Source organism: Lissotriton helveticus, chromosome 9 (genome assembly GCF_964261635.1).
Source record: "Lissotriton helveticus chromosome 9, aLisHel1.1, whole genome shotgun sequence".
In the NCBI taxonomy this organism is placed as follows: domain Eukaryota; kingdom Metazoa; phylum Chordata; class Amphibia; order Caudata; family Salamandridae; genus Lissotriton; species Lissotriton helveticus.
The window spans coordinates 540,934,464-540,960,812 of NC_136070.1; the positions used below are offsets into that span (position 1 = coordinate 540,934,464).

Genomic DNA, 26,349 nt, shown 5'->3' on the forward strand with positions numbered 1-26,349 from the left:
CACCTTGTGAATATCCCCTTGCGTCAGCAACATTCGGAAATTCTTTTTGTAGCTTCGCACCGACGTGGATCCGGACGTCACAGAGGCACGGCACCGCACGCGACTCCGCTGAAGTCACCAACGCCTATAATAGGCCCACGCCGGCGTGATGACATCAGTTCCGCCCTTTTTTCCGTGCCTTCGAGGCACACGGACGGACCAATGACAGTAGATATATACACAGTATACGCAGTACAAATATCAAAGAAGCACACACACAGTGTGCAGCAAATGCAACAAAACATTTGAAATAAACAAATAAATAATAGAAACTCTGGTATAGAAGAGTGGACAACGGGGAGGCGGGAGGGTCAGTGAGGAATCCACAGGCAGATATTGTATCTACCAGAAAAAGCGTTACCGAAGGTAAGTAACTTGTTCTTCTGAGAGATACATCTGCCGTGTGGATTCCTCACCTTGTGAATAGAGTCCCACAGCAGTCCCCACTCCCGGAGGAGGGTGTCCACCCTTCTATACCAGGAAATCCTGGAGGACAGAGTGTGCAAAGTGACCGTCCCTCCACACCTCGGAATCCAAGCAGTAATGCTTCGCGAAAGTGTGGAGGGAAGACCAAGTTGCCGCTCTACATATATCCTCTACAGGCACACCTCTAGCCAATGCAGAGGTAGAAGACTTAGCTCTAGTAGAATGAGCCCTTATACCCTCTGGAGGTTCCTTACCGGCCAAAGAGTAGCAGATCTTAATACAAAGGACGATCCATCTTGACAAAGTCCTCTTATGAACCGCTCTTCCTTTCTTGCAGCCAGCAAAGCCAATGAAAAGCTGGTCATCCACTCGACAGTCTTTAGTTCTGTCCAGGTAAAAAGACACCGCCCTCTTGGGGTCCAGACGGTGCAATCTCTCCTCCTCCTTGGAAGGGTGTGGGGGAGGATAAAAGGTAGGAAGGGTGATGGATTGACCAAGGTGGAAAGGAGTCACCACCTTTAGCAGAAAAGCAGCCCTGGTCCTAAGAACCATTCGATCAGCATGAATGGACAAGAAAGGGGGCTTGTGACTATTTATTTATTTATTTATTTATTTTATATTCTTCTATAGCGCCTGACTAGACCCCCGAAGGGGTATCTCCGCGCTTTGCCAGTAAGAATATCCTCAGATAGATGTGCGTAATGCATATAAACAGAGAGGGATCAGATGCTGGGGAATAGGTACGTTTTTAAGACCTTACGAAAGGTCAGATGGTTAGTGAGTATTCTCATCTCAGAAGGTAGGGAGTTCCAGAGCTTTGGTCCAAGATGGGCCAGAGCTCGCCCTCCTTGTCTGGACCTCTTTATTCTGGGCACCTGCAAAAGCTGCTGGCTGCCGGAACGAAGGGTGCGTCCAGGGGCATAGGGCAGAAAGAGGTTGGCCAGATATTTTGGGCCTTTGCCTATCATGCTTTTGTGGATAGTGCATAAGGTCTTAAAATGTACTCGTGCCCTCACTGGCAGCCAGTGGAGCCTAATCAGCAGAGGGATGGAGGGAGTCCTAGGAGGGGCATTGAGGACTACCCTCGCTGCCGTATTTTGAATCACTTGCAACTTTTTAAGCTGCCCTTCGTTCGCTCCTAAAAGGAGGCCGTTGCAGTAATCTACTCTGCTGATGACTAATGCCTGCACGAGTGTTTTCCTATGGCAGTCTGGCAGATAGGGGAACACTCTTCTTAACATTCCAATAGCTTGAAAGCAGGTGCTCGCCACCTGGTTTACATGGTCCTTGTAGGTGAGTGTCTGGTCTAATAACACTCCAAGGTTTCTCACCATGCTTTTAGGGGTGGGAACAGGGCCTAATTCCAGGGGCCACCAATCCGGTGTCCAGTGTGTAGCTGCATGCCCAAACAACATTACCTCAGTCTTTCCGATATTACATTGGAGGCAATTTAATGACATCCATGTGGATATTGCTTTCATCCCCTCTGCAAAAGCTCACTTACCCTCCTTGCCGAGGTTATAGCAACGAGGAATACCGTTTTGAGAGTAAGAAGCCTCATAGGACATTTGTGTAGAGGCTCAAAAGGAGCACCCATCAAAAAAGTCAATACAAGATTTAAGTCCCACTGAGGCACAATAAAAGGGGTAGGAGGGAACTTATTTGTAAGGCCCTTCAAAAACCTTAAAACCACAGGAGATTTAAAAAATGAAGGCTGGTCAGGCAAACAGATAAAGGCCGACAGCGCTGAAAGATAACCCTTCACTGTGGCAACAGCAAGCCCCTGTTGCGCCAGAAAAAGGGCAAACTGGAGAACATCAGATAAATGGGCTCTCAAAGGGTCAATAGATTTCTCCCCGCACCAAGTAACAAATTTTGACCACCTATAAGAATAGATGGATTTCGTGGAGTCACGCCTGGCTGACAAAATGACATCCACTACATCAGGCGGGAGAGAAAAAGAGATCAGGTTGCCCCGTTCAATCTCCAGGCATGAAGGTGTAAGGTCTGGAGGTGGGGGTGTAGAACCTGCCCCTCCATCTGAGAGAGGAGGTCTGCCCTGACAGGGAGACGGAGCGGCGGGTGAGAGGAGAGGTGGAGAAGGTCTGAGTACCACACCCTTCTTGGCCAATCCGGGGCGATCAATATAACTTGGGCCTGATCTTGGCGAAGTTTCCTCAGAACCCGAGGAAGCAAAGGTATGGGAGGAAACGCGTAAAGGAGTTGCAAGCTCCAACTCAACTGAAACGCGTCCCTCAAGGCTCCTTGCATCGGATACTGGAGACTGTAGAATGACAGGCAGTGAGCGTTCTCGTGAGTGGCGAACAGGTCCACCAGAGGAGTCCCCCACGTCCGAAAGACATGACGAACCACCTCTGGGTGAAGCCTCCACTCGTGGTCGGCCGAGAACTGCCGACTGAGACTGTCCGCTCGCACGTTCTGAACTCCGGCCAGATGATTTCCCATCAGACAAATCTGGTGGTCCTGAACCCAGGACCAGAGACGCAGAGCCTCTCTGCAGAGACACTGCGACCCCACTCCTCCCTGCTTGTTGATATACCACATCGCGGTCGTGTTGTCCGTCAGGACCTGAACCGACCGACCGCGAAGGGAAGGGAGGAAGGCCTTGAGCGCCAGACGTATTGCCCGTAATTCCAGAAGGTTGATGTGAAGCAACCTTTCCTCTGGAGACCAAAGACCCTTGACCTCCAGGTCCCCCAGATGAGCACCCCACCCGAGAGTGGATGCATCCGTAATTACTGTGGCCACCGATGGAGGAAGTTGAAAAGGCTTTCCCTGCGACAGATTGCCTTCCACGCTCCACCAAGTCAGATTCGCTGCAGTTTCTCTGGAGATCCTCACAGACTCCCTGAGATCTCCGTTGTGCTGATACCACTGCCTGCGGAGGCACCACTGGAGTGCCCTCATATGCCAGCGCGCATGGTTGCCCAATAGAATGCAAGAAGCCATCAGACCGAGCAGGCGAAGAACCTTCAGGACTGGAACGACCGCTCCATTGCAGAACAAAGGAATCATTTCCTGAATGTCGCGAATCCTTTGAGGTGGAGGGAATGCACGACAAACAGTAGTGTCCAGTACCGCACCTATGAACAGGTTGCGCTGGGAGGGCACCAGGTGAGACTTGGGTACATTTATCGAAAAACCCAACCTGTGCAACTGACTGAGTTGTCTCCTGCAGATGATTGAGCACCTTCTCCGGCGACACAGCTTTGATCAGCCAGTCGTCCAGATAGGGGAATACAGGTATCCCCGACCTCCTGAGATGAGCTGCCACCACTGCCATCACCTTGGTGAAGACTCGAGGCGCAGTAGTAAGGCCAAACGGAAGGACCGCAAACTGGTAGTGTTGCGACCCAACCGTAAAACGGAGATACTTTCTGTGCGACTTCAAGATGGGAATATGAAAATACGCATCTTGCAAGTCGATTGACACCATCCAGTCTTCTTCCATCAGCGCTTGAAGAACCTGTGCAAGAGTGAGTATCTTGAACTTTTCCTGTTTCAGGTAAAGGTTCAAGATCCTGAGATCCAGAATTGGCCGAAGCCTGCCATCCTTCTTGGGGATCAGGAAATACCGGGAGTAGCACCCCTGACCCCTTTCCTGCTCTGGAACCACCTCTATCGCACCTTTTCGAAACAGTGCCAGGACTTCTTCCTGCAAGAGAAGCAGATGGTCCTCCGAACAATAACCCTGGCAAGGAGGGTAATTTGGGGGAAATTCCCGAAAGGGAAGAGCATACCCATTCTCTACAAGATTGAGAACCCAAAGATCCGATGTAATTAATTCCCAATCTTGTAGAAAATGGGTAAGCCGGCCCACATGATCCGGAATGGCGGATCTAGGGCTGCTTTGCTGCGTTGGCAGGGGGTTGGGAAGGAGTGGAAGAGGAAGAGGAGGAGGAAGCCTGACGGCCTCTAGGAAGGGCTCTTTATCTGCCCCTGTATGACTTGTACAGCGTATTTTGCTGTTGCTGTGGCTGCTGCTGAGATGGCCTGTAGGAACGAAAGGAAGATCTGCCAAACCCTCTGAAGCGCCTTCCAGTAGTACCCCTGGACTGAAGGCCTAAAGATTTCGCAGTGGCCCTACTATTCTTAAAACGCTTCAAGGCAGCATCAGCTTTCTTTCCAAACAATCCTGAACCATCAAAAGGTAAATCCATCAAAACAGACTGAACATCTGTAGAGAACTCCGATGTTTTAAGCCATGCGGCCCTCCTAGTGGCTACTGAAGATCCCATGACCCTTGCCACCGAATCAGCAGTGTCCAGTCCACTCTGAATCACCTGTCTCGCAGCTGCCTGAGTGTCCGATATCACCTCCTGAAAATCCTTTCTGTCATCCTCAGGGATTTTCGGAATCAATTGCTTGACAGAATCCATCAAGGCATGGATATACCTTCCCATCAGACACGTTGCGTTGGTCGACTTTAACGCCATACTGGCTGAGGAGAAAACCTTTTTGGCAGTTTGATCCTGCTTTCTGGATTCTTTATCCCCATGAACCTGTGGAAAAGCACCAGCAGACCTCTTCGAGCAGGCAGCCTGCACAACCAAACTCTCAGGCAGGGGATGTGTTGATAAAAATTCAGGGTCACCAGGTGCAACTCTGTATCTCCTCGCCACTGTTCTAGAAACTGCAGGAGCAGACAAAGGCTTCTTCCAAACCTCATAGATGGGTTCAGACAACGCATCATTAAAGGGCAACATCCGTTCAATAATAGATGAGGGTGAATGAAGAACCTCAGTCAAAAGATTTGGCTTATAATCAGCAGTTGGCAGAGTAATGTTCAACAAACTTGCCGCCTTTCTGATGACAGTGTGATAAGGTACCACATCCTTTGAAGGTACACTTGATACTGAGGTTAAATCCCATTCAGGAGACAGTTCAAGTCCACTGGCTTCACCTAGATCCTCAAAAGGATCTTCAGATTCTTCTAACTCCCCTTCCTCCATTTCTGTATAACGATATTGATCTTCCTCCAGAAGTCTCTGGGCTTCTCTCCGAGATCTTTCCTTCACAATAGAAGTCGATGGATTCGGAATCGACTCCGACAGGGTCGGGCCGGCGTCGAACCCGAAGTCGGATGAGGTCGTTTTATACGAGGTCGAGCAGAATCCTGCTTCGGAGTCGTAGGTATCGGCGTTGATGGAACCGGCGTCGACGGAGTCGACGTCGTACGCATCGGCGTCGACGACACCGGAGGTGTCGGAAAATGCCAATGCGGTGGTAGAGCCGGCATAAAAGGCATGAAGGGCGCAGGAGCATAAGCCTGGGGAACACCCAAGTTGAAAGCCATAGGACCCGTGGGACCAACAGGTGCACCAGACGGGTACATCGCCCTGGAATAAACACCAAACATGGCGTTCAGGAATTGTGAAGGGTCCTGACCTGGAGCCGGAAATTCTGGATACGGTCCTCCGGGCTGCTCCCGAGGAGGTGGAGTCGATACGACGTCGATCTCTTCATCGAGTCCGGGAACCGGGGTCGACGAACCCGCAGGCACCGGAACTTCGACTTCACCAGCCCCCTGCTCCTCACCTTCATCCTCCTGACCAGAAGGATTGGACGGATCCGGAGAATGGACCTGCTTCGGAGACTTGGGCGAATTCGGATGTGAAGCCTCACCAACAGAGTCATGATCCTCCGACGCCGAAATCTCCACTTCTTTACTAAGAAGCTTGACCTGCGACTTCGGCTTCGAACCAGAGTCCTTTTCTGAGTGATGACGTGGCTCATGACTCCTCTTCTTGTGTTTTTTCCTCGAAGACCTTGATACATGAGCTGAGGACGACTCCGATCGCGACTTCGATCGAGACCTCGACCTCGAACGTCGAGATCGAGACTTCGAAGTCTTCTTAACCTTTTTATTCTTTAGTTTTGCCACGAGGAGTTTAGTCTCCCTCTCTCGTAGGGCCTTTGGGGTAATTTTCTTACAGCAAAGGCAATCCTCTACGTCATGGCCGGAACTCAGGCACCAGACGCAGCATTCATGTGGGTCGGTAATAGACATTGTCTTGCCACATTCACCACAAGCCTTAAAACCAGTCTTCTTCGACGACATCTCGAAGAAAACAGAGATAGATACAGTAATAATAGAATAATAGTAACAAAGTTACTATGAAGCTACAGTACGATCCCAGAAAACCGTTAGCGTCGACGACGCGGAAAAAAAGGAACTGATGTCATCACGCCGGCGTGGGCCTATTATAGGCGTCGGTGATGTCAGCCGAGTCGCGTGCGGTGCAGTGCCTCTGTGACGTCCGGATCCACGTCGGCGCGAAGTTACAAAAAGAATTTCCGAATGTTGCTGACGCAAGGGGATATTCACAAGGTGAGGAATCCACACGGCAGATGTATCTATCAGAAGTATCTTTATGTTTGTCGATTTTAGTCCCTCTTTAGCACTCCTAGAGACTGGGCCCCGCTCTGAGCATATATAATAAACAGTTATTGGTTTGTGTTCTCTACTGTCTGACTGACTTTTCATTTGGTATGGAAGGCTAAGAAGTGGTCATTAGTGAACCGGGTAACTCTAATTGGGCTACTTCCTTCAGTTGGCGCCCGAACAGGAACTCCTTCGGGTGAATGATCAATCCTCCTTCTACAGATTGGGGGAGGCCGAGGACATCGTCGGGTCGGACGAACAAGTTACTTACCTTTGGTAACGCTTTTTCTGGTAGATACAATATCTGCCTGTGGATTCCTCACCTTGTGAATATCCCCCTGCGTCAGCAGCATTCGGAAATTCTTTTTGTAGCTTCGCCCCGATGTGGAACGACGTCACAGAGGCACGGCATCGCGCGCGACTCCGCTGATGTCACCGACACCATGTAAGGCCCACGCCGGTGTGATGACATCAGTTCCGCCCTTTTTTCCGTGCCTTCAAGGCACACGGACGGACCAATGACAGCAGAAATATACACAGTATACACAGTACACAAATGTCAAGATAACACACATAGTGTGAAACCAATGCAGGAAATTAAAACATGATAAACATTTCCTTTGACAATAAAAATATATACAATACAACAACTCAAGTATAGAAGAGTGGACAACGGGGAGGCGGGTGGGTCAGTGAGGAATCCACAGGCAGATATTGTATCTACCAGAAAAAGCGTTACCAAAGGTAAGTAACTTGTTCTTCTGATAGATACATCTGCCAGTGGATTCCTCACCTTGTGAATAGAGTCCCACAGCAGTCCCCACTCCCGGAGGAGGGAGTCCACTCTGCTACACCAGGAAACCTTGGAGGACAGAATGCGCGAAGTGGCCGTCCCTCCTCACTTCGGTATCCAAGCAGTAGTGCTTCGCGAAAGTGTGGAGGGAGGCCCAAGTCACGGCTCTGCAAATATCCTCAACAGGTACACCTCTAGACAATGCAGAAAAAGCAGACCTTGCCCTGGTAGAATGAGCTCTTATACCCTCAGGAGGGTCCTTACCCGCCAGGGAGTAGCAAATCTTGATGCACAGGATTATCCATCTGGAAAGTCTGCGCTTGTGCATGGCTCTGCCCTTCCGACAGCCAGCAAAACCAACAAACAGCTGGTCGTCCATCCGGAAGTCTTTAGTTCTGTCCAGATAAAAAGACACCGCCCTCTTAGGGTCCAGACGGTGCAGTCTCTCTTCCTCCTTAGAAGGGTGAGGGGGAGGATAGAAGGTAGGAAGGGTAATGGACTGTCCTAGATGGAAGGGAGTTACCACCTTAGGCAGAAAAGCAGCCCTGGTCCTAAGAACCATTCGTTCAGCATGAATGGTCAGGAATGGGGGCTTAGAACTAAGAGCTTGAAGCTCACTCACCCTCCTTGCCGAGGTGATTGCTACTAAGAAGACCGTCTTGAAAGACAAAAGCCTCATGGGACACTTGTGTAAGGGTTCAAAGGGAGAACCCATCAAGAAAGTCAAGACAAGATTTAAAGCCCACTGAGGCACGACAAATGGAGAAGGATGGAACTTATTTGTGAGGCCCTTCAGAAACCTCAAAACCACTGGAGATTTAAAAAGAGATGGCCGGTCCGGCAAGCAGAGAAATGCCGATAACGCCGAAAGGTAACCTTTGACTGTGGCAACAGCAAATCCTTGCTGCGCCAAAGAGAGAGCAAACTGTAAAATATCAGACAGATGAGCCCTCAAAGGATCAACAGCCTTCTCCCTACACCAAACAACAAATTTAGACCATCTATACGAATAGATGGACTTGGTGGAGTCACGCCTGGCCGAAAGAATGACATCCACCACATCGTGAGGGAGAGAAAAAGAGTTCAGGTTGCCCCGTTCAATCTCCAGGCATGAAGGTGTAATGTCCGGAGGTGGGGGTGTAGAACCTGCCCCTCCATCTGAGAGAGGAGATCTACCCTGAGAGGGAGACGGAGCGGCGGGAGAGAGGAGAGGTGGTGTAGGTCCGTGTACCACACCCTTCTTGGCCAATCCGGGCGACCAAAATGACTTGGGCCCGGTCCTGGCGAATCTTCCTCAGAACCCGAGGAATCAAGGGTATGGGAGGAAATGTGTAAAGGAGTTGCGAGTCACAACTCAATTGAAACGCGTCCCCCAGTGCTCCTTGCATCGGATACTGGAGACTGCAGAATGACAGGCAGTGAGCATTCTCGCGAGTGGCAAACAGGTCCACCTGAGGAGTCCTCCACATCTGAAAGATGTCGTGAACAACCTCCAGATGGAGCCTCCACTCGTGGTCGGCAGAGAACTGCCGACTGTGAACGTCCGCACGTACGTTCAGAACTCCGGCCAGATGATTTGCCATTAGACAAATCTGGTGGTCCTGAACCCGGGACCTGAGCCGCAGAGCCTCTTTGCAGAGACACCGCGACCCTACCCCTCCCTGCTTGTTGATATACCACATCGCGGTTGTGTTGTCCGTCAGGACTTGAACCGACTGAAAGCGAAGGGAAGGGAGGAAGGCTTTGAGCGCCAGACGTATCGCTTGCAACTCTAGAAGGTTGATGTGAAGCAACCTTTCCTCTGGAGACCAAAGACCCTTGACCTCCAGATCCCCCAGATGAGCACCCCACCCGACAGTGGATGCATCCGTTATCACTGTGGCAACCGATGGAGGTAGTTGGAAAGGCTTTACCTGAGACAGATTGCCTTCCACGCTCCACCATGACAGATCCGCTGCAGTTTCTCTGGAGATCCTCATAGACTCCCTGAGATCTCCGTTGTGCTGATACCACTGCCTGCGGAGGCACCACTGGAGTGCCCTCATGTGCCAGCGTGCATGGTTGACCAACAGAATGCAAGAAGCCATCAGACCGAGCAGACGAAGGACCTTCAGGGCTGGAACAACCGCTCCATTGTAGAATAAAGGAATCATCTCCTGTATGTCGCGAATCCTTTGAGGAGGAGGGAATGCACGACATACAGTAGTGTCCAGTACCGCACCTGTGAACAGGTTGCGCTGGGAGGGCACCAGGTGAGACTTGGGTACATTTATCGAAAAATCCAACCTGTGCAACAACTGAGTTGTCTCCTGCAGATGAAGGAGCACCTTCTCTGGCGACTCTGCTTTGATCAGCCAGTCGTCCAGATACGGAAATACAGGTATTCCCGACTTTCTGAGATGTGCCGCCACCACTGCCATCACCTTGGTGAAAACTCGAGGCGCAGTAGTAAGTCCAAACGGAAGGACCGCATACAGTCTTCTTCCAACAGCGCCTGAAGAACCTGCGCAAGAGTGAGCATCTTGAACTTTTCTTGTTTCAGATACAAGTTCAAGATCCTGAGATCCAGGACTGTTCGAAGTCTGCCATCCTTTTTGGGGATCAGGAAATACCGGGAGTAGCACCCCTGACCCCTCTCCTGCTCCGGAACCACCTCTATCGCACCCTTTCTGAACAGTGTCAGGACTTCTTCCTGCAGGAGAAGCAGGTGGTCCTCCGAACAATAACCTTGGCAAGGAGGGTAATTGGGAGGGAACTCCTGGAAAGGAAGAGCATACCCATTTTCTAAGAGATTGAGAACCCAAAGATCTGATGTAACCGATTCCTAATCCCGTAGAAAATGAGTAAGCCGACCCCCTACCGGACCCGCATGATCCGGAATGGCGGATCTAGGGCTGCTTTGCTGATGTAGGTGGGGGTGGGTATTAGAGGAGGAAGTAGAGGAGTAAGAGGCCTGACCTCCACGTCCACGACCCCTCTGTCTACCTCTGTAAGACTTGTACAGAGGGTTATGTTGCTGCTGCTGCTGCTGGCCTTGTTTGAAGGAACGAAAGGAGGACCTGCCAAAGCCCCTGAACTTCCTGGTGGCTGTGCCTTTCGCTTGCAAGCCCAAAGACCTAGCCGTCGCCCGGCTATCTTTGAACCTCTCTAAAGCCGCATCCGCTTTCTTCCCAAAGAGGCCAACTCCGTCAAAAGGCAAATCCAAAAGAGTAGCCTGTATATCAGCGGAAAACTCTGAGGACTTTAGCCAAGCAGCACTTCTGGTAGCCACTGAAGAACCCATCACTCTAGCTACAGAGTCTGCCGTGTCCATGCCACTCTGAATAACCTGGCGGGCTGCTGCCTGAGTGTCCAAAACAACCTCATTAAAGTTTTTACTGTCGTCCTCCGGAAGCTTAGCTGACAATTGCTTGACCGAGTCCATTAAGGCATGCACATACCTTCCTAGTAAGCAAGTAGCATTTGTTGATTTTAAAGCCATGCTACCTGAGGAGAAAACCTTCTTAGCGGCTTGATCCAACTTCTTGGAGTCTTTATCTCCAGGAACCTGGGGAAAAGAGCCTGCTGATCTGTTCGCACAAGTGGCCTGCACCACCAGACTCTCCGGCGAAGGGTAGGATGACAAGAACTCAGGGTCTCCAGGAGCCACCCTATAACGCCTCGCCACCGATCTAGACACCGCAGGTGCAGACAAAGGCTTTTTCCAAACTTCTAGAATCGGCTCGGTCAGAGCCTCAGTGAATGGTAGAGTCGGCTCAATGACTGAAGAAGGCGAATGTAAAACTTCTGTAAGGATATTAGATTTGAATTCCACTGTTGGTAAAGTCAAGTTCAGCAACTCAGCAGCCTTTCTGATTACCATATGGTATGGCACCACATCCCTAGAGGACGCATCCAAAACCACAGGCCTCCCCCATTCTGGAGAAAGTTCAAGACTGCTTGCACTATGTAGATCCTCAAAGCAATCCTCATGTTCCTGAAGCTCGCCTTCCTCCACTTCAGGTTCCCCATACTCTTTCTCCTCCAAGAGACGTTGGGCTCTACGCCTCGACCACTCCAGACGGATCGAAGTCGACGGATCCGGTAACGACTCTGACGAAGTCGGAGCCGGTGTCGAAAGAGGAGCTGGAACAACAGGAGGCTGAGAAACAGGAACCGGCGTCGAGCCTCGATTCAAACTTCGAGGTCGCTCCGGAGCCGGCGGAGCCGTGAGCGGAGTCGATGACCTCGGCGGCGCCGTACCGATCCAAGAAGGATATGGAGTCAGCATAAAAGGCAGAAAGGGCGCCGGTGCATAAGCTTGGGAGACACCCAAGTTAAAAGACAACGGACCCATGGGACCCGTAGGTGCTCAAGTGGGGTACATTGCTCTCGCATATACTCCAAACATAGCATTTAGGAAATGCGAAGGGTCCTGACCAGGACCAGGAAAGGAAGGGTATGAACCCATTGACGGCTCCGCAGGAGGTTGTCCGGATTCGGTTCCTCCTGACCCTTTTGACCCTCCAGGTCATCCTCCGGAGTCGGTGACTGAGGCACTTCCACGACCTCCTCATGCTCCGAAGACTGGCCCGAAGCCGGATTCGGATCCAACTCCGGCTCCGGTGTATGTTCTCGAGACCGCATCGGCGTGGCTCCACCAGCAGGAGACGGAGACACAAAATCCTTGTGATGTTTCCGAGAAGACCTCTTCTTCGAGTCCGATGATCCCGAATGATGGTGAGAACTATGCTTCTTCCTCTTATGTTTTCTCTTTGAGGAACCCGAAGCATGCCCAGAAGCTGATTTCGACGCCGACTCCGATCTGGCTCTCGACCTCGATCGCGATCTCGATCGTGACTTCGATCGCGACCACGATCGCGACTTCGATCTTGACTTTGGCCTCGATCTGAAGTGTCTTGATCTCGAAGATCTACCGGCTTCTTTACCTTTAATCTTGGCTAATAGAAGTTTAGCCTCCCGCTCTCGCAGAGCCTTCGGATTCATCTTAGAGCAGGATTGACAGCCCTTGACGTCATGATCCGACCCTAAACACCACAAGCAATCTTCGTGTGGATCGGCAATCGACATCATCCGTGCACACGAGCCACACTGCTTGAAACCCGTCTTCTTCGACGACATCCTCGACGAAGAACAGTAACAGTAACAGACAAAAAGCAACAAAGTCTCTATCTGTAATCACAGAAGATCCCTGAAACCGTTAGCGTCGACGACGCGGAAAAAAGGGAACTGATGTCATCACGCCGACGTAGGCCTAATAAGGGGTCGGTGACGTCAGACGGAGTCGCACGCGATGCCGCGTTCCTATGACGTCGTCCATGTCAGCGTGCTACGACGAAAAATTCCGAATGTTGCTGACGCAAGGGGGATATTCACAAGGTGAGGAATCCACAAGGCAGATGTATCTATCAGAAACCAGTGACAAAGGATATACAGATCAACACAATTCATGTGTGAATAAAAAAAGATATATAGTAAGTACCTCATATAAACGACCACCATGAGCCTGTTGGTTATTACTCACCAACTTGCTATCACCAGGTGGGCCTTACCACCACATCACAGAAGAGCCCCGTGTTGGTTGAGGACTCCAGCTATGGAGAATTTAATGCTGATGTGGGCCTACATTCATCATGGCCGCAGATAAGGGCTACTTTGTGCAGCAAAGCCCCTTTCTCTTTGCAAATGAAATTTTGCTACTTTTAACATTGCATTGTCAACACTGATTGTTCATACGGCATTGCTGGTCTTGTATTGTGGTTATACATGTGGAGGACATCGGCAATTCTGGCATTTCTTATCCATCTTAGTCCCTCTCTGCCTATGGAGTTATTTCTGCCTAATGCTCTCATAAAATACAAATGGAGAAATGGCCAAACAATTCCCCCTGCCTCTTTTCATATACATCCAGGCACAGATGGAATGCTCTCTGAGCAGGCATTAATGCTCAAAGGAAAATGATATGGTCCGCCTAGATGGACAGTATTTCCTCTATAATGTGGCAATTATATTTTTTTCCAAGATCAAGGAGTGTTTAAGAGAAGCACCCAGGCTGAAACAAAGTAAACCAATATGTTCTCAGGATTGGTACCAGAAAATTAAACTACATTCCAAAATAAAACGTCTGTTCTGCAGAGTAATCATAGGCAAGTTCTGTAACGCTACTAATGTGTCTTAAACTGTGTAGAAACTAAAGTCAACAAGCATTTGCAATGCAATAGGTCTCGCAATAACGCTAGTTTGAGCTATTAGCATTGTAAATGATAATGCCTTTTATTTTTGGTCTGGTTTTTAAAACCTAAATAAAAGGCTTTATTTACAATGACAATAGCTTAAACTTGCGTAAATGCGAGACCTATTGCATTGCAAATGCTTGTTTTTGTTGTGTTCTGGCACTGGGACTGCTGAAGCGGCTCAAAGACTCATGGTGTCTGCACCATGGTGCACAACTAATCCACAAAAGACAAATATGTTCTCCCTCTTCACTAATTATGCATTCTAAAGTTACAGGGGATACAAAAAGTTTTCCAAGACCTGCCCCTTGCAACAAAAAGAAAAACACACCAGGCCCAGAAAAGCAACCGTAGGCTGCTGATGAACTTTCCAAACCTTGACACAGTGAAGGGTGTGTCCACTGGAACTATTCCCTGCCAGAGACGGGGTAAATGCAGCCTGCACTTACACAGTTGCAAACCCCCTGATGTGAGTAATCGGACAGACAGAAGCACACTGGCAGCCCAGTCAGATGACTGCTGACCGCTGCAGCATTCCTTCCTCAAAGCAAATCACGAGCGATGCCTCAAAAAAACAGTGCCCCATACATCCGCGTTTATCTACGGCCCATTCAGAATAATAAAGTTGTAGTGAAGCAGCACGTGGTACCACAGAGGCGATGGAAGGTCAAATCAATCGAATAAGCTTCACTGAAAGTCTTAAATTAAAACTCAGAACTGGAATGATGCACACGTGCACGGGGGGGGGGCATGAACAACATACTTATACAGTATTGTATTTCACATTTGAATAGCACCCTGCTTCCACTAGGGTGCCTCATAGCGCTATAAGCAGGATCCAAAGGTAAGGTAAAGTGTAACACATTAATAAGTACGATGAAAATAATTCATTAGATATAGCACATTGGGATGGTAAAGCAAGTAACTAATGTAACGGATGAACTGTGAACATTGACGCCAAGCCTTTGGAGGAGTCTATTGAGGATTCAGACTTAACAGCCTGCTGTAACTCAGGATCCAGCAATTCACGTCCCATCTGAAAGACGAAATGCGCCTACGGGCCCCTCTCGCAGTCACAAGCATTCCCGCTACACCTAATAAACAAATGAATCTATAGGAGTCACGTCTGCAGTAGGAGACGGGGGTGTTAATGCAAAGGAAGGTAAATGACTGGTTTGCAGGCACAACGTAGGCTTCTGAGTGGTTGTTTGCGATTCCCTGATGAGGGCTGATCGCGAAACAGCGTATTTGTACAGTTATGAAAGCAGCATCTTGTATGACTATTGAACTACTTGAAGAGATTCAAACACTCCCCACCTCACCCCAAAAGTTAAAACAATAAAGATAAACTGTACATCATGGCTGTGCCGGGCCGCCGCGCTGCCCGCGACGACCCGGAAGCGGTTGGGAAGCCGGCCAATCCCAGCGCGGCCCCAACCGGAAGTCCCGCCCCATCGCGGCGAGAGACAGAGAGAGCTGCCCGAGGAGCCACGAAGGCTCCGCATTGAGTCCCGGTCCCGAGATGGGGGACCGGGTGAAGAGCGGGCGGGCGCATGGGGAAGGCGGGGCTCTCATGTGGTGAGAGAGCCCCGCAAAGCGCTACCGCCGCCCGAGATGCAGATCCGCCGCCGAGCACCGCCAGAACAGGTAAGTGTGTTGAGTGAGAGGAGGGGTGAGTGGGGGTGGGGTGTATGCGCGTGTGTCTGTTTTAGTGTGTTTGTGCGTGCGTCTGTCTGTCTGTGTGCGCTGTGTGTCTGATTAAGGGGGGGTGCGTGTGTGTATATGCAGTGTGTATGGCTTTCTTTGTGCGCATGCGTGAGTGACGACGTGCGCGCTCACGAGGTCGAATCTCAGCCTGCAAATGCGCGTGGCACTTTGCTGTCCTCATTCCCTGAAAAGTAACTACTATAGTTGTCTCGCATAGACAGCAAAAGCTTCGCTTTTTGCTTACGTCTAGCGAGACCTAAAAACGCTGTAAGGATATCTGTTTTAAGCCTTCCACTTCACCATTTATTATATTCCCCAAGAAGTCAAATGAGCAACTTAATTGTTTAGAAGCAAATAAAAAATATGCAGCCTCTCTGCAATCTACACATATACTTCACAGTGAACAGATGGGAAAAAAAGGCACTTATACTTAACTTTAATAAATTCGTCAAAGCTCTTTCAACAAAATGTGTCAAAATGGCAACATCAGAAGCCCCAGCATCCGATTCACACCGCACTTTCACAAATCTCTGTAAAGTTAAAAAAAAAACACGTTATATTGTTAATCATTTACAAAATTACACAATTGACTCTTGTGACTATGGATTCTGACGTATGAATGGTAACAGAAGCAGAGATAGACATATGCACATTAAAGCACAAATCACACCTCAACCTCTGGAGTCCATGTTGTGAGTTAATTTAAATATTTATTCAAGTACATGCATTTTTCCTCTCCTAAATTCTTCACGTTATACTAACCAGTCGACTAGTGCCTAGAGAATTGGTATATTCCATCTCTGAATGACAGACTATTGAAGGGAAAGGTTGTTGCAGACAGAGTGGACTTGGAGGGTTCCATTTGTTAGGTCAATCTATATTTCGAATAAACTACTTTTACCTTTACACTATACGTGCCTCGCCATCAGTCTGTGTTTAGAACTAAAAAGGCACCTCCCAGTTGGACACCGCCTGGAATGGCTCTCAGCTCAGTGCTCTATCCTGTGTGAAGCACGTGGTAGGAATTAGGAATTCCCTTGTGGAGTTTCTCTCTAACTTTATTTGTACACTGGTATTGTGCTACTGAAGAAACAGAGTTAGTTTGCAAAAAACGGGAGTGCTTATTCGAGAATACAGAGAAAAAAGATATTATTTTATTTTATTTAATTCTTAATAAAAGCGCAACTGCCACCAAAAATGTCCTAAAGATCATTCCTGATTGTGAAAGAGCGGACTACCTGCCCCATTTTGTTACAGCAGATGTAGCAACATCTGCCCTTCTGAGCGGAATAAACGACCTCGGGTAAAATCCATAAAGATGAGAAACAAAATTACTTTTGATGATAACAGGCTTTATGTATAGGACATAAACATTTAAACTGAATTTCTGATATGTGGGTAGACGATGGCATTTCTTGCACGCGTCAGAAACAGTGAAATTTTCTAATGCATCAAAATAGCTTTTAAAATACAAATTGTTACGTTTTACTGCCTGGACACAGCCTTCCCACACCAAAAAAGCCTAAACACACCAAAATGCCAGGGGTAGGAAGTGGCATCACATAACCACACTTTGACCCAATAACATCACAGGAAGTGATATCATATGATATTTGAGACTAATCCTCCCAAGAAGTGAGGTAGAAAGACATTAACCCAGATCACATTAGAATTACTAACATTGATGAAATTGTGACTTTTAAACACGCAAGGTAGAAAGGGCCCGATTCACAGAACTAACTTAAGACAAAATCCTAAACTTACTACCATTTTAGTATTCACAGAAGGCACTTACTCGTTTTGTTATTCACAGAAGGCACTTACTCATTTCGGTATTCACAGAAGTTAGGAGTCCTAACTTTAGGACTCCTAAATGCCTTCTGTGAATACCGAAAGTCTTAAAGTTAGGATTTTTCTCAGTTAAAGAGTCCTAAAGTTAGGAGTCCTAACTTTACTGCTCCTAAACTGAGAAAAATGGAGCATACCTGGACGACATTGCCATCTTTAGTTCCACCTGGGAAAAACCTCTAGAGCACTGCCGTCAGGTATTTCAGAAACTACAAAAAGCTGGCCAACACATAAACGCTAAGAATTCTCGAATGAGATTTCAGAAAGTGAGATACCTTGTCTATCTGTTAGGAAACAGGTGTATAGAGCCCCAGGAGGAAAAGATCCAAGCCATCACCAAAACACCCCTACCCACCACCAAGAAGGAAGTTAGGGCATTTCTGGGTCTTTTGGGCTACTATAGGAGGTTCAGTCAGTCAATATTACTTTTATTTGATTTCGTTAAAAAATCGTAAAAGAATGTAAAAGCACGTTATACACAATGATTAAAAGTGATGGTTTGAGAGATGCAAAGGATAAAAACACAGTGTCGTCATTACTCAATCCTCATTAACAATTGAAGTAAGAAATATTACTTTTATTATCAGTGCAGATTAAAAATGCTAGGATATTTCATTAAGGAGAGATCAGAAAATAGTGCAGGAGCGGATGAGTACAGACCAGTCAGTATTGTAAGAGCCACTCAAGTTGATTCTTGTGTTTTATCTAGTTCTTTGGCTGTAATTTCCCAAAACGTAATAGCTTTGCAGGACAGTTGGATTGACAAGCCTTGAAAGCATTCTATGACAGCTGCTCTGCATGTCCTTAATTGTTTTTTCCTGAATATCTCACGAAGTACAATTTTATGGGTTTCTAGATGTGAGGGGCAGATGCATAAGAGGTGTAATAATGTCGCATCTCCCTGTCCACACAATCGGCATCCTTTTGTCGGCCATATACATTTCCATTTTGGGGTAAAGTCCTTCGTGGGATGTGCCCCAACCGTAGCATCGTCAGATAGTGCTTTTTATGATGTGCGAAGTGTTCTGACAAATAGTGTTGTGGTTTCAGCGTCTGATAAGATTGAATCACTGCCCATGCGTGGGGTTTTTTTTGTTGCAAATGCAGTTTTGTCCATTAACAAAGAAATTCGTTTGGTAGTTATGTTCACAACTTTTTTTAACACGACGTAGGAGTTGATTGTGTGCCAGGCCTCTTTGAGGTGTAGGTCTGCAAGTGATTCTTTTAGTACGCTGACAATGGAATTATTTTGTCTCGCTTGCTGTTCAATTTCTGCCCAGCAATAGTGGGCTAAGGTATTTTCTTCTGCTTGCCTCATCCGCCAATAATATTTGGCCACCGCTCCTCGGGCTGGTTTCTGGTTTTTAAGCCCATATTCCAGTCAAACCTGTGACTGGGAGATGTGCCGGGGGTTCATCCCTCAGTTTTCTGAAATAGCTGCCCCCCTTTCGGCCTTCTTGAAGAACACCCCCAAACTCGCCATAACCTCCCCTTCCTCCTCCGTCTTGGAGGCCTTCCAAAGACTAGAAACAGCTGTCACCAGCAGCCCTGTCTTGGCGTATCCGGACTACAGCCGCCTCTTTATTTTACAGACAGACTCCTCTGATGTAGGTCTTGGCGCGGTCCTATCACAAATCTCAAGGGATGGTTCAGAGAGGCCCATTCTGTTCCTCAGCCGGAAACTCTTTTCCCGTGTGCAGAATTACACGGTGGTGGAAAAAGAGTGCCTGGCGATTAAATGGGCCATTGAAAAGATCAGGTATTACCTGGAGGGGAGCCACTTTACCCTGCATACAGATTATGCTCCCCTGGTCTGGATGAGCAGGAACAAGGGTAACAACCCGTGTGTGATGCGCTGGTTCCTCTCCCTCCAGCCCTATGCCTTTGATTTCCGGCACCCTAAGGGGGTCCTAAATGGCAATACTGACTTTCTCTCTCGCTATCCCATCAAACCCGAACAGAAAGATTCTAGGGGAGGGGTATGTCGGCATCCTCTCCCCACGGACCCTGAACGTACCTGTCTGCCTCATGGATCCGCACCTTTCTATATCTTCCGGGGCCAGAGGCTCCCTACGCCTCGCATGACTGGCCCTTTAACATGCCGGACGACGAAGAGCCAGCCCCGCCCCTTGGAAGGTGGGACCCCGGAGCGTCATCAGAAGATAAGAACCATGGCGCCTAGGAGGAAGAGAGAGCGACCTGGAAGGAGGAAGAAGGACGAACGCATCGGGAAGCAGAGAGCGTGGAGCCGGACAAGAGAGGGAGAAGAACAGCCAGAAAAGTGTCTGGACCAGCTGAGGAATCGCCAGTAGGTCAACGGTTTCACTCTGCGCCCCCCACGTTCCTGGAGGAACGTGGCTGGAACAGGTGCGTGCCCGCTTCAGGGGACCCGGGAGGCTGGATGCGGTGATACTGGGAGGCGGGAGAGAGCAGGGGAATTAGTGCTCCAGTAGGAGAGTTTTGCTGTTAAAGCGCGGCGTAACCCTTCCCTGCTTGGTGTCGGTCCCTTTCTCCCACACTTCCCTAGGAACCGCCCGGGTGTTGCCTCCCCTCACAACCTTCCCCTACCAGACTTGTGAGCGAGCATAGAACTAGTCAGAGTGCCTCCTCTTTTCTTTTCCCCTTATGCACTGGAGTACCCATCCTACCTCATTCCAGGGAAGACGCCAAGGAGGAGACGTTCCATCCGCCTGAAGACGACGTCTCCTGGATACCTTTTGTTTTGTGTTTCCTTATGACCCAGCAATAAATAACTCTTGACTCACAATACCCAGTGTCACGTCTCTACCTGCCCAGTGTGACATAGCTATATCTCCCCATCATAAACCCACCCCATTTGCACGTAGGTTTTGAACAGCTCTACTGGATGCCCTGTTCTGGAACGGGGGCTATTGGGGAATATCTAGACAAAAAACATCAGATCAGTAGATGGGAAAGACAACATATGGGAGGCATTCAAGGTCACCATTAGGGGAATATGCATTAATAAACAGGCAGGAATGTTAAAGGCAGTAAGTACACAACTGCAAAGTACTGAGGATGCCCTGCACCCTCTCTAACGTGAATATGAGGGAAACCCTAGCCATGCCACCATGGCTGCCATCCGATAGAACCTGACCAAATTTAAAGACCTCGCAGTACAAGAGTTGCAGTTTTTATCCCAGCGCCACACAGTTCAACCCTACATGGCGGGTGATCGACCTGACCGTAGCTTGGCTGAGAAGCTGTGAATACCGATGGGCAGGAAAAACATAATAAAGATACTTACATCAGAGGTAAGCGAACACTATGGCATGCCCTCCATACTTAATGCTTTCAAGCACTACTAAACCGGCCTCCACAGTATGGCAGATGAGAATAGTGCAGATGTGGCGTCAGCATGGTTGTCTCCTGGATAGCGTAAATACTTAATATAGCCTATAACCATTGAAGAGTTTAAGGAGGACATACACATTCTTTCAAATGGAAAGGGGACGGGACTAGATGGACTGACTAGAGAGTTCTATAAAGAGTTTGCTGACATCCTGGCTCCACACCTCCAAGTCATGTATGATGAGGTGTACAAAATGCAGCTATTACCCCCGACCTGCTTGAGGCTCTCATAGTGGCCTTGCTGAAGCCAGAAAAAACGCCTGAGCAGTGTAAGTGATACAGAACGCTGTAATTAATCAACACTGTTACAAAAATCCAAGCCAAAATCCTGGCGACGCTGCTCCAACCACTGCTTCCCAAATTGGTGCTGCCTGATCAGTTTGGGTTCATACTGTCTAGATCCACTATGCATGACCTGTGCACTAGTGTCACCTTGCTGCACCAACTGAATCTCTCCTTGCAGGCAGCAGCAGTCCTACTGGAAGCAGCAAAAGCCTTCAACTCCATTGAATGGAGGTACATGTTTACGACCATAGCCCGTAAGGAGATTCCGCCAGCATTCCGGCACTGGATTCGCCTGCTTGAGATTGACCCAGTAGCCCAGGTACTTATTAATAGGTACATGTCTGAAGATTTTCCCACATGTAGAGGGACGTGACAGGGGTCCCCCCCTATGTCCACTGTTATTTGCTATTACGCTGGCGCCGCTGGCCTATGTCATTTCGGCAAAGCCATGCTGCATCTGCATTACATTTCCAGCTGCACCCCTCAGTATCTCCCTCTGGGCAGATGATATGGTGCTCTGTGTCAGAGATCCTCCTATGCACTTGGCACCGGTGTTCAGGAATACATCTGGTTTGAAAGCTACTCGGGACTGAGCATTAATTAGTCAAAGTCAGTTATATTTCCTCTAATGCACAGTGCTCAAGAAAGCCCGCACAAAACTTCCACAGATGTGGAGCATGAATCCTGTTAAATACCTGGGGGTATGAATTCACAGGGATCCTAAACTGGTTATCAGATTTAACTATGGCAGAGCCATCTCAAAATTGTAAAATCAAGTCTCCAGGTGGGTGAAATTACAGATGTCACTAGTGGATAGTATTGCAGTTATTCAAAATAGTGGTCCTGTCAAAATTTCCATATCCATTTAATAATAAATACCAATCGTCTTACAATTGCACTTTTTAAAGAAACTTAGGGGACCTCTGCTAAAATTGGTATGAGGTGGTAGCCAGCCAGGAAGCAGTAGGGATATACTCACACTGCCATACTCATGAGAAGGCTTTAATGTGCCTAATGTCCATCTAAACTACATGTGGGCACAGTCCTTTTTTGCACATTATTGTTTTCCACTGCAGGAGTATATGCCACACACTGCGGTGGAACATGATGATGCTTTTCCCATCCCACTCCGGCTCTTTTGCTGCAAAAACGGGTGGGGCTGCCATGCACGGTAATCAACGCAATCCACTCTGGGGGTTGAGCAGGGGGAATCCCTTTATATGCACCGGCACTACCATTATGATATTACCCAGCAATATCGGTCTCCAGGGAGGACACCGTGCTGCAAATACTGGCTCGTGGGGGTCTAAAAGCTATGGGTGATGCATACACTAATGGCAACTTTTTGGCACTTGATGATATTTCACATGACCAATGGCACACCCCATTACTGACATTTACATACCATCAACTTAGAGCTGCACTGCGAGAGTAATGCACAAGGTACTTACCTTCGGAAACGATATATCTGTAAGAAACAGTAGTTAGTGTTAGATTCCTTACCTTAGAATATCCCCAGGAGTCAGACTGGATCTGGAAAGTTTTGAGTAGCAGAACCCCTGCGCGTCGGTAGGCGTCATCTGCAGCTCCGCGTCCATCGTCGGCGTCGTGATCATCGGGATGACGTCGTCGGAGTACTTAGACGCCGCCCTCGCGCGCTGACGTCAGTTTTTGTACATAGCTTTCCGCGCCAGGAACGCAGAGTCATGCCAGAGACTGACACTGGTGCCATAAAACTAGGGCCCTCAAAGGGAGATACCTTAATCCTAGATGTCTGTTCACAGAACGGGGAAGATGGGTGGGGCGGTAAGGAATCTAACACTAACTACTGTTTCTTACAGATATATCATTACCGAAGGTAAGTAACTTGTGCATCTGAAAGAAACAGGTTAGTGTTAGATTCCTTACCTTAGAATAGATACCCCAGCAATACCAACCCCGGTGGTGGGTCTGTGAACCAAGATCAGACCAGAAAGTCCTGGAGAACGGAAAGGCCGAAAAAGCCATCGCTCCGGACTTGAATTTCCTGGCAGTAGTGTCTAGCAAACGTGTGCAGCAAGGCCCATGTACCTGCCTGGCAGATGTCCTGCAAGGGGACTCCCCGACCCAGGGCAGTAGTAGCCGCCGTGGCCCGAGTGGAATGGGCGTGCAGCCCAACTGGAGGCTCCTTCTTAGCTAAGGAGTAGCAAACCTCGATGCACAAGACGACCCACCGAGAGATAGTCCGCTTGTGCACCGCCCGTCCCTTCTTAGCGCCCACGTAACCAACAAAGAGCTGGTTGTCCATCCGGAACTGGCGTGCGCGATCTAGGTAGAAGGAGAGCGCACGTTTTGGGTCCAGACGGTGGAGCCTCTCTTCCTCTTTCGAGGGATGCGGAGGCGGAAAGAAGGTGGGCAAGGTGATGGACTGCCCGATGTGAAAGGCTGTGACTACCTTGGGCAGGAAAAAAGGACGAGTTTTCAAGACAACTTTGTCCGGATGGACAGAGAGGAAAGGAGGTTTAGAAGATAGAGCCTGGAGCTCACTCACTCTCCTGGCAGAGGTGATGGCAACCAGGAATGCAGTTTTAAGAGTCAGAAGACGAAGAGGGCAATTGTGAAGTGGCTCGAAAGGAGCGCACATCAAGTAGGTTAGAACAAGGTTCAAGTCCCACTGAGGCATCACAAAAGGAACAGGAGGGAACATGTGTGTGATGCCTTTCAAGAATCTATTTACAACAGGGGACTTGAAAAGAGAAGTCTGATCGGGAAGCCTCAAGAAGGCTGAAATGGCAGAGAGGTAGCCCTTGATAGTGCCCAGAGCAGAGCCCTGCTAGGCAAGAGAAAGAAGAAAGTGGAGAGCCTCTAAAAGGGGGGCGGAAAGTGGATCCACAGCCTTTGCTGTGCACCATGCCACAAATTTGTTCCACCTGCAGGCGTATGCCGATTTTGTGGAGGGACGCCTGGCTGCCAGAATCACATCACAGACTTCAGGAGGCAAGTCAAATGACCTCAACTGTCGCCGCTCAATCTCCACGCATGTAGGTGGAGACTGGACAGGTTCGGGTGGAGGACCGTCCCCTGCTGCTGCGACAGAAGGTCCTCCTGAAGAGGCAGACGAATCAAGGGATCGACTGACTTGCTGAGTAGCTCGGGATACCAGTATCTTCGTGCCCAGTCCGGAGCCACAAGGATGACTTGGGCCCGGTCGCGCCTGGTCTTCTTCAGCACTCTAGGCAGAAGGGGTATAGGCGGAAAGGCGTACAACAGACCGCAGCTCCACTCGCGGCGAAAAGCATTGCCGAGCGAATGCCGCCTTGAAAACTCCAACGCGCAGAACTGAAGACATTATGTGTTCTCTCCTGTGGTGAATAGATCTAGCCAAGGCTCCCCCTACTGCCGAAAGAGGCCTTGTGCCACGTCCGAGTTCAGACGCCATTCGTGATCCATCATGCACCGGCGGCCGAGTTCATCCGCCCTGGTGTTCAGGGAACCTGCCAGGTGTTCCAGCCACGCCCACATAGGCCTAATAAGGGGTCGGTGACGTCAGACGGAGTCGCGCGCGATGCCGTGCTCCTGTGACGTCGTCCACGCCAGCGTGCTATGAAGAAAAATTCCGAATGTTGTTGACGCAAGGGGGATATTCACAAGGAGAGGAATCCACACGGCAGATGTATCTATCAGAAATAGGGTCCACGACCCCCCCGCCCTGTTTGTTGTAGTACCACATGACGATGGTGCTGTCCGTGAACACCTGCACTACACTTCCCCGAACAGAGGGAAGGAATGCCTTCAGTGCAAACCGGATCGCCCTCAGCTCCAGAAGGTTGATGTGGAGCCGGGACTCCGCCGGAGACCAGAGATCCCTAATCTCCCTCTCTCCCATGTGGCCCCCCATCCCAGGAGGGATGCATCCGTCACCACTACTTGCTCCGGTTGGGGTAGGGAGGGAGGTCTGCCGCTGACCCAATCGCGGTTCATGAGTCACCACTGCAGTTATCTTGCAGTGCCCTCCGAGATCCGGACGTGGTCGGAGAGGTTGCCCTGATGGTGTGCCCGCTGAAACTTCAGGTCCCACTGCAGAGCCCGCATCCGCTAACTGGTGTGATGCACCAGAAGGATGCAGGAAGCCATCAGCCCAGGAGTCGCAGCGTCAACTTGACCGAGACTCGGGATAAAGGCTGAAAGATTGGAATCAGAGCCTGAATATCCCGAACCCGCAGCTCGGGAGAATAAACCAGAAACTGCTCAGAATCCAGAAACGCTACGATGAAAAGGAGTTTCTGAGAGGGGCACAGGTGTGACTTTGGCACGTTGATGGAGAACCCCAGCGAGTGCAGAAGGTCGGCTGCAGTCTAGAGGTGGGGGACAACTGTCTGGGGCGAGCCTGCCTTCAACAACCAATCATCAAGATAGGGGTAGACCGAAACTCCTAATCTGCGCAGATGAGCTGCGACCACCGCCATCACTTTCGTGAACACCCGTGGGGCGCTGGTAAGGCCGAAGGGGAGCACGGTAAACTGAAAGTGCTCGTGGCCTACCGTGAACCCCAGGTAACGCCGCTGGGCAGGCAGGACACGGATGTGGAAATACGCGTCCTACAAGTCCAACGCTACCATTCAGTCTTCCGGGTCCAGGGCAGCTAGGACCTGAGCCAAAGTCAGCATCTTCCACTTCTCCTTCCGGAGGAAGCCGTTGACGCTCCGTAGGTCCAAGATAGGGCGTAGGCCTCCTTTGCCCTTCTTGGGTACCAGAAAGTAGTGGGAATAGCAACCACGTCCTACTTCTGGCCCAGGAACACGCTCAATGGCCCCCTTGGCCAAGAGGGCCGTAACTTCCTCCTGCAGAAGTCGCAAGTGATCCCCCGACATGCGGTGGTACTGCGGTGGCATGGCTGGAGGGGACGCCTCGAAGGGGAGGAAGTAGCTCCTTGGGACGATTTGCAGCACCCACCTGTCCGATGTGAAGGAGCGCCAGTGGAGGAGGTGATGGCAAACCCTGCCCCCCACTGGTGTCGAATGGGCCTGAAAACTCGGACTAGGAGGATTTAGAGGCAGATACTGCGGGGGTGGGTGTGCACTGACCTTGCCGGTGTCCGGTGTCGCCATGGCAGTTACCACGTCCGCGCTGAGGTTGGTTCTGCGGCCTGTGGCTAGCTGGACGTGTGGGGGCGCCCCTTCCTTGGCCACGAAAGGGGCGAAAGGCGAACGTTTGCTGGCGTTGGTCGAGGCCCAAGGACTTGGCCGTAGCCTGGAGTCCTT

General features: G+C 49.5%; 1 protein-coding gene across 10 annotated transcripts in view; it reads right to left on the minus strand.

The window, feature by feature from the left end:
• LOC144781519 (uncharacterized) overlaps nucleotides 1–26,349 on the minus strand; it is a 2,047,367-nt gene that overhangs the window by 253,480 nt on the left and 1,767,538 nt on the right. For 9 of the 10 annotated variants that reach the window (XM_078660419.1, XM_078660420.1, XM_078660417.1 and 6 more), the window contains one exon: nucleotides 16,039–16,134. In XM_078660419.1, coding sequence (XP_078516545.1) covers nucleotides 16,039–16,134 — 96 coding nt within the window. The remainder of the gene's footprint in view (nucleotides 1–16,038; nucleotides 16,135–26,349) is intronic. The other variant, XR_013601003.1, reaches the window with a different exon arrangement.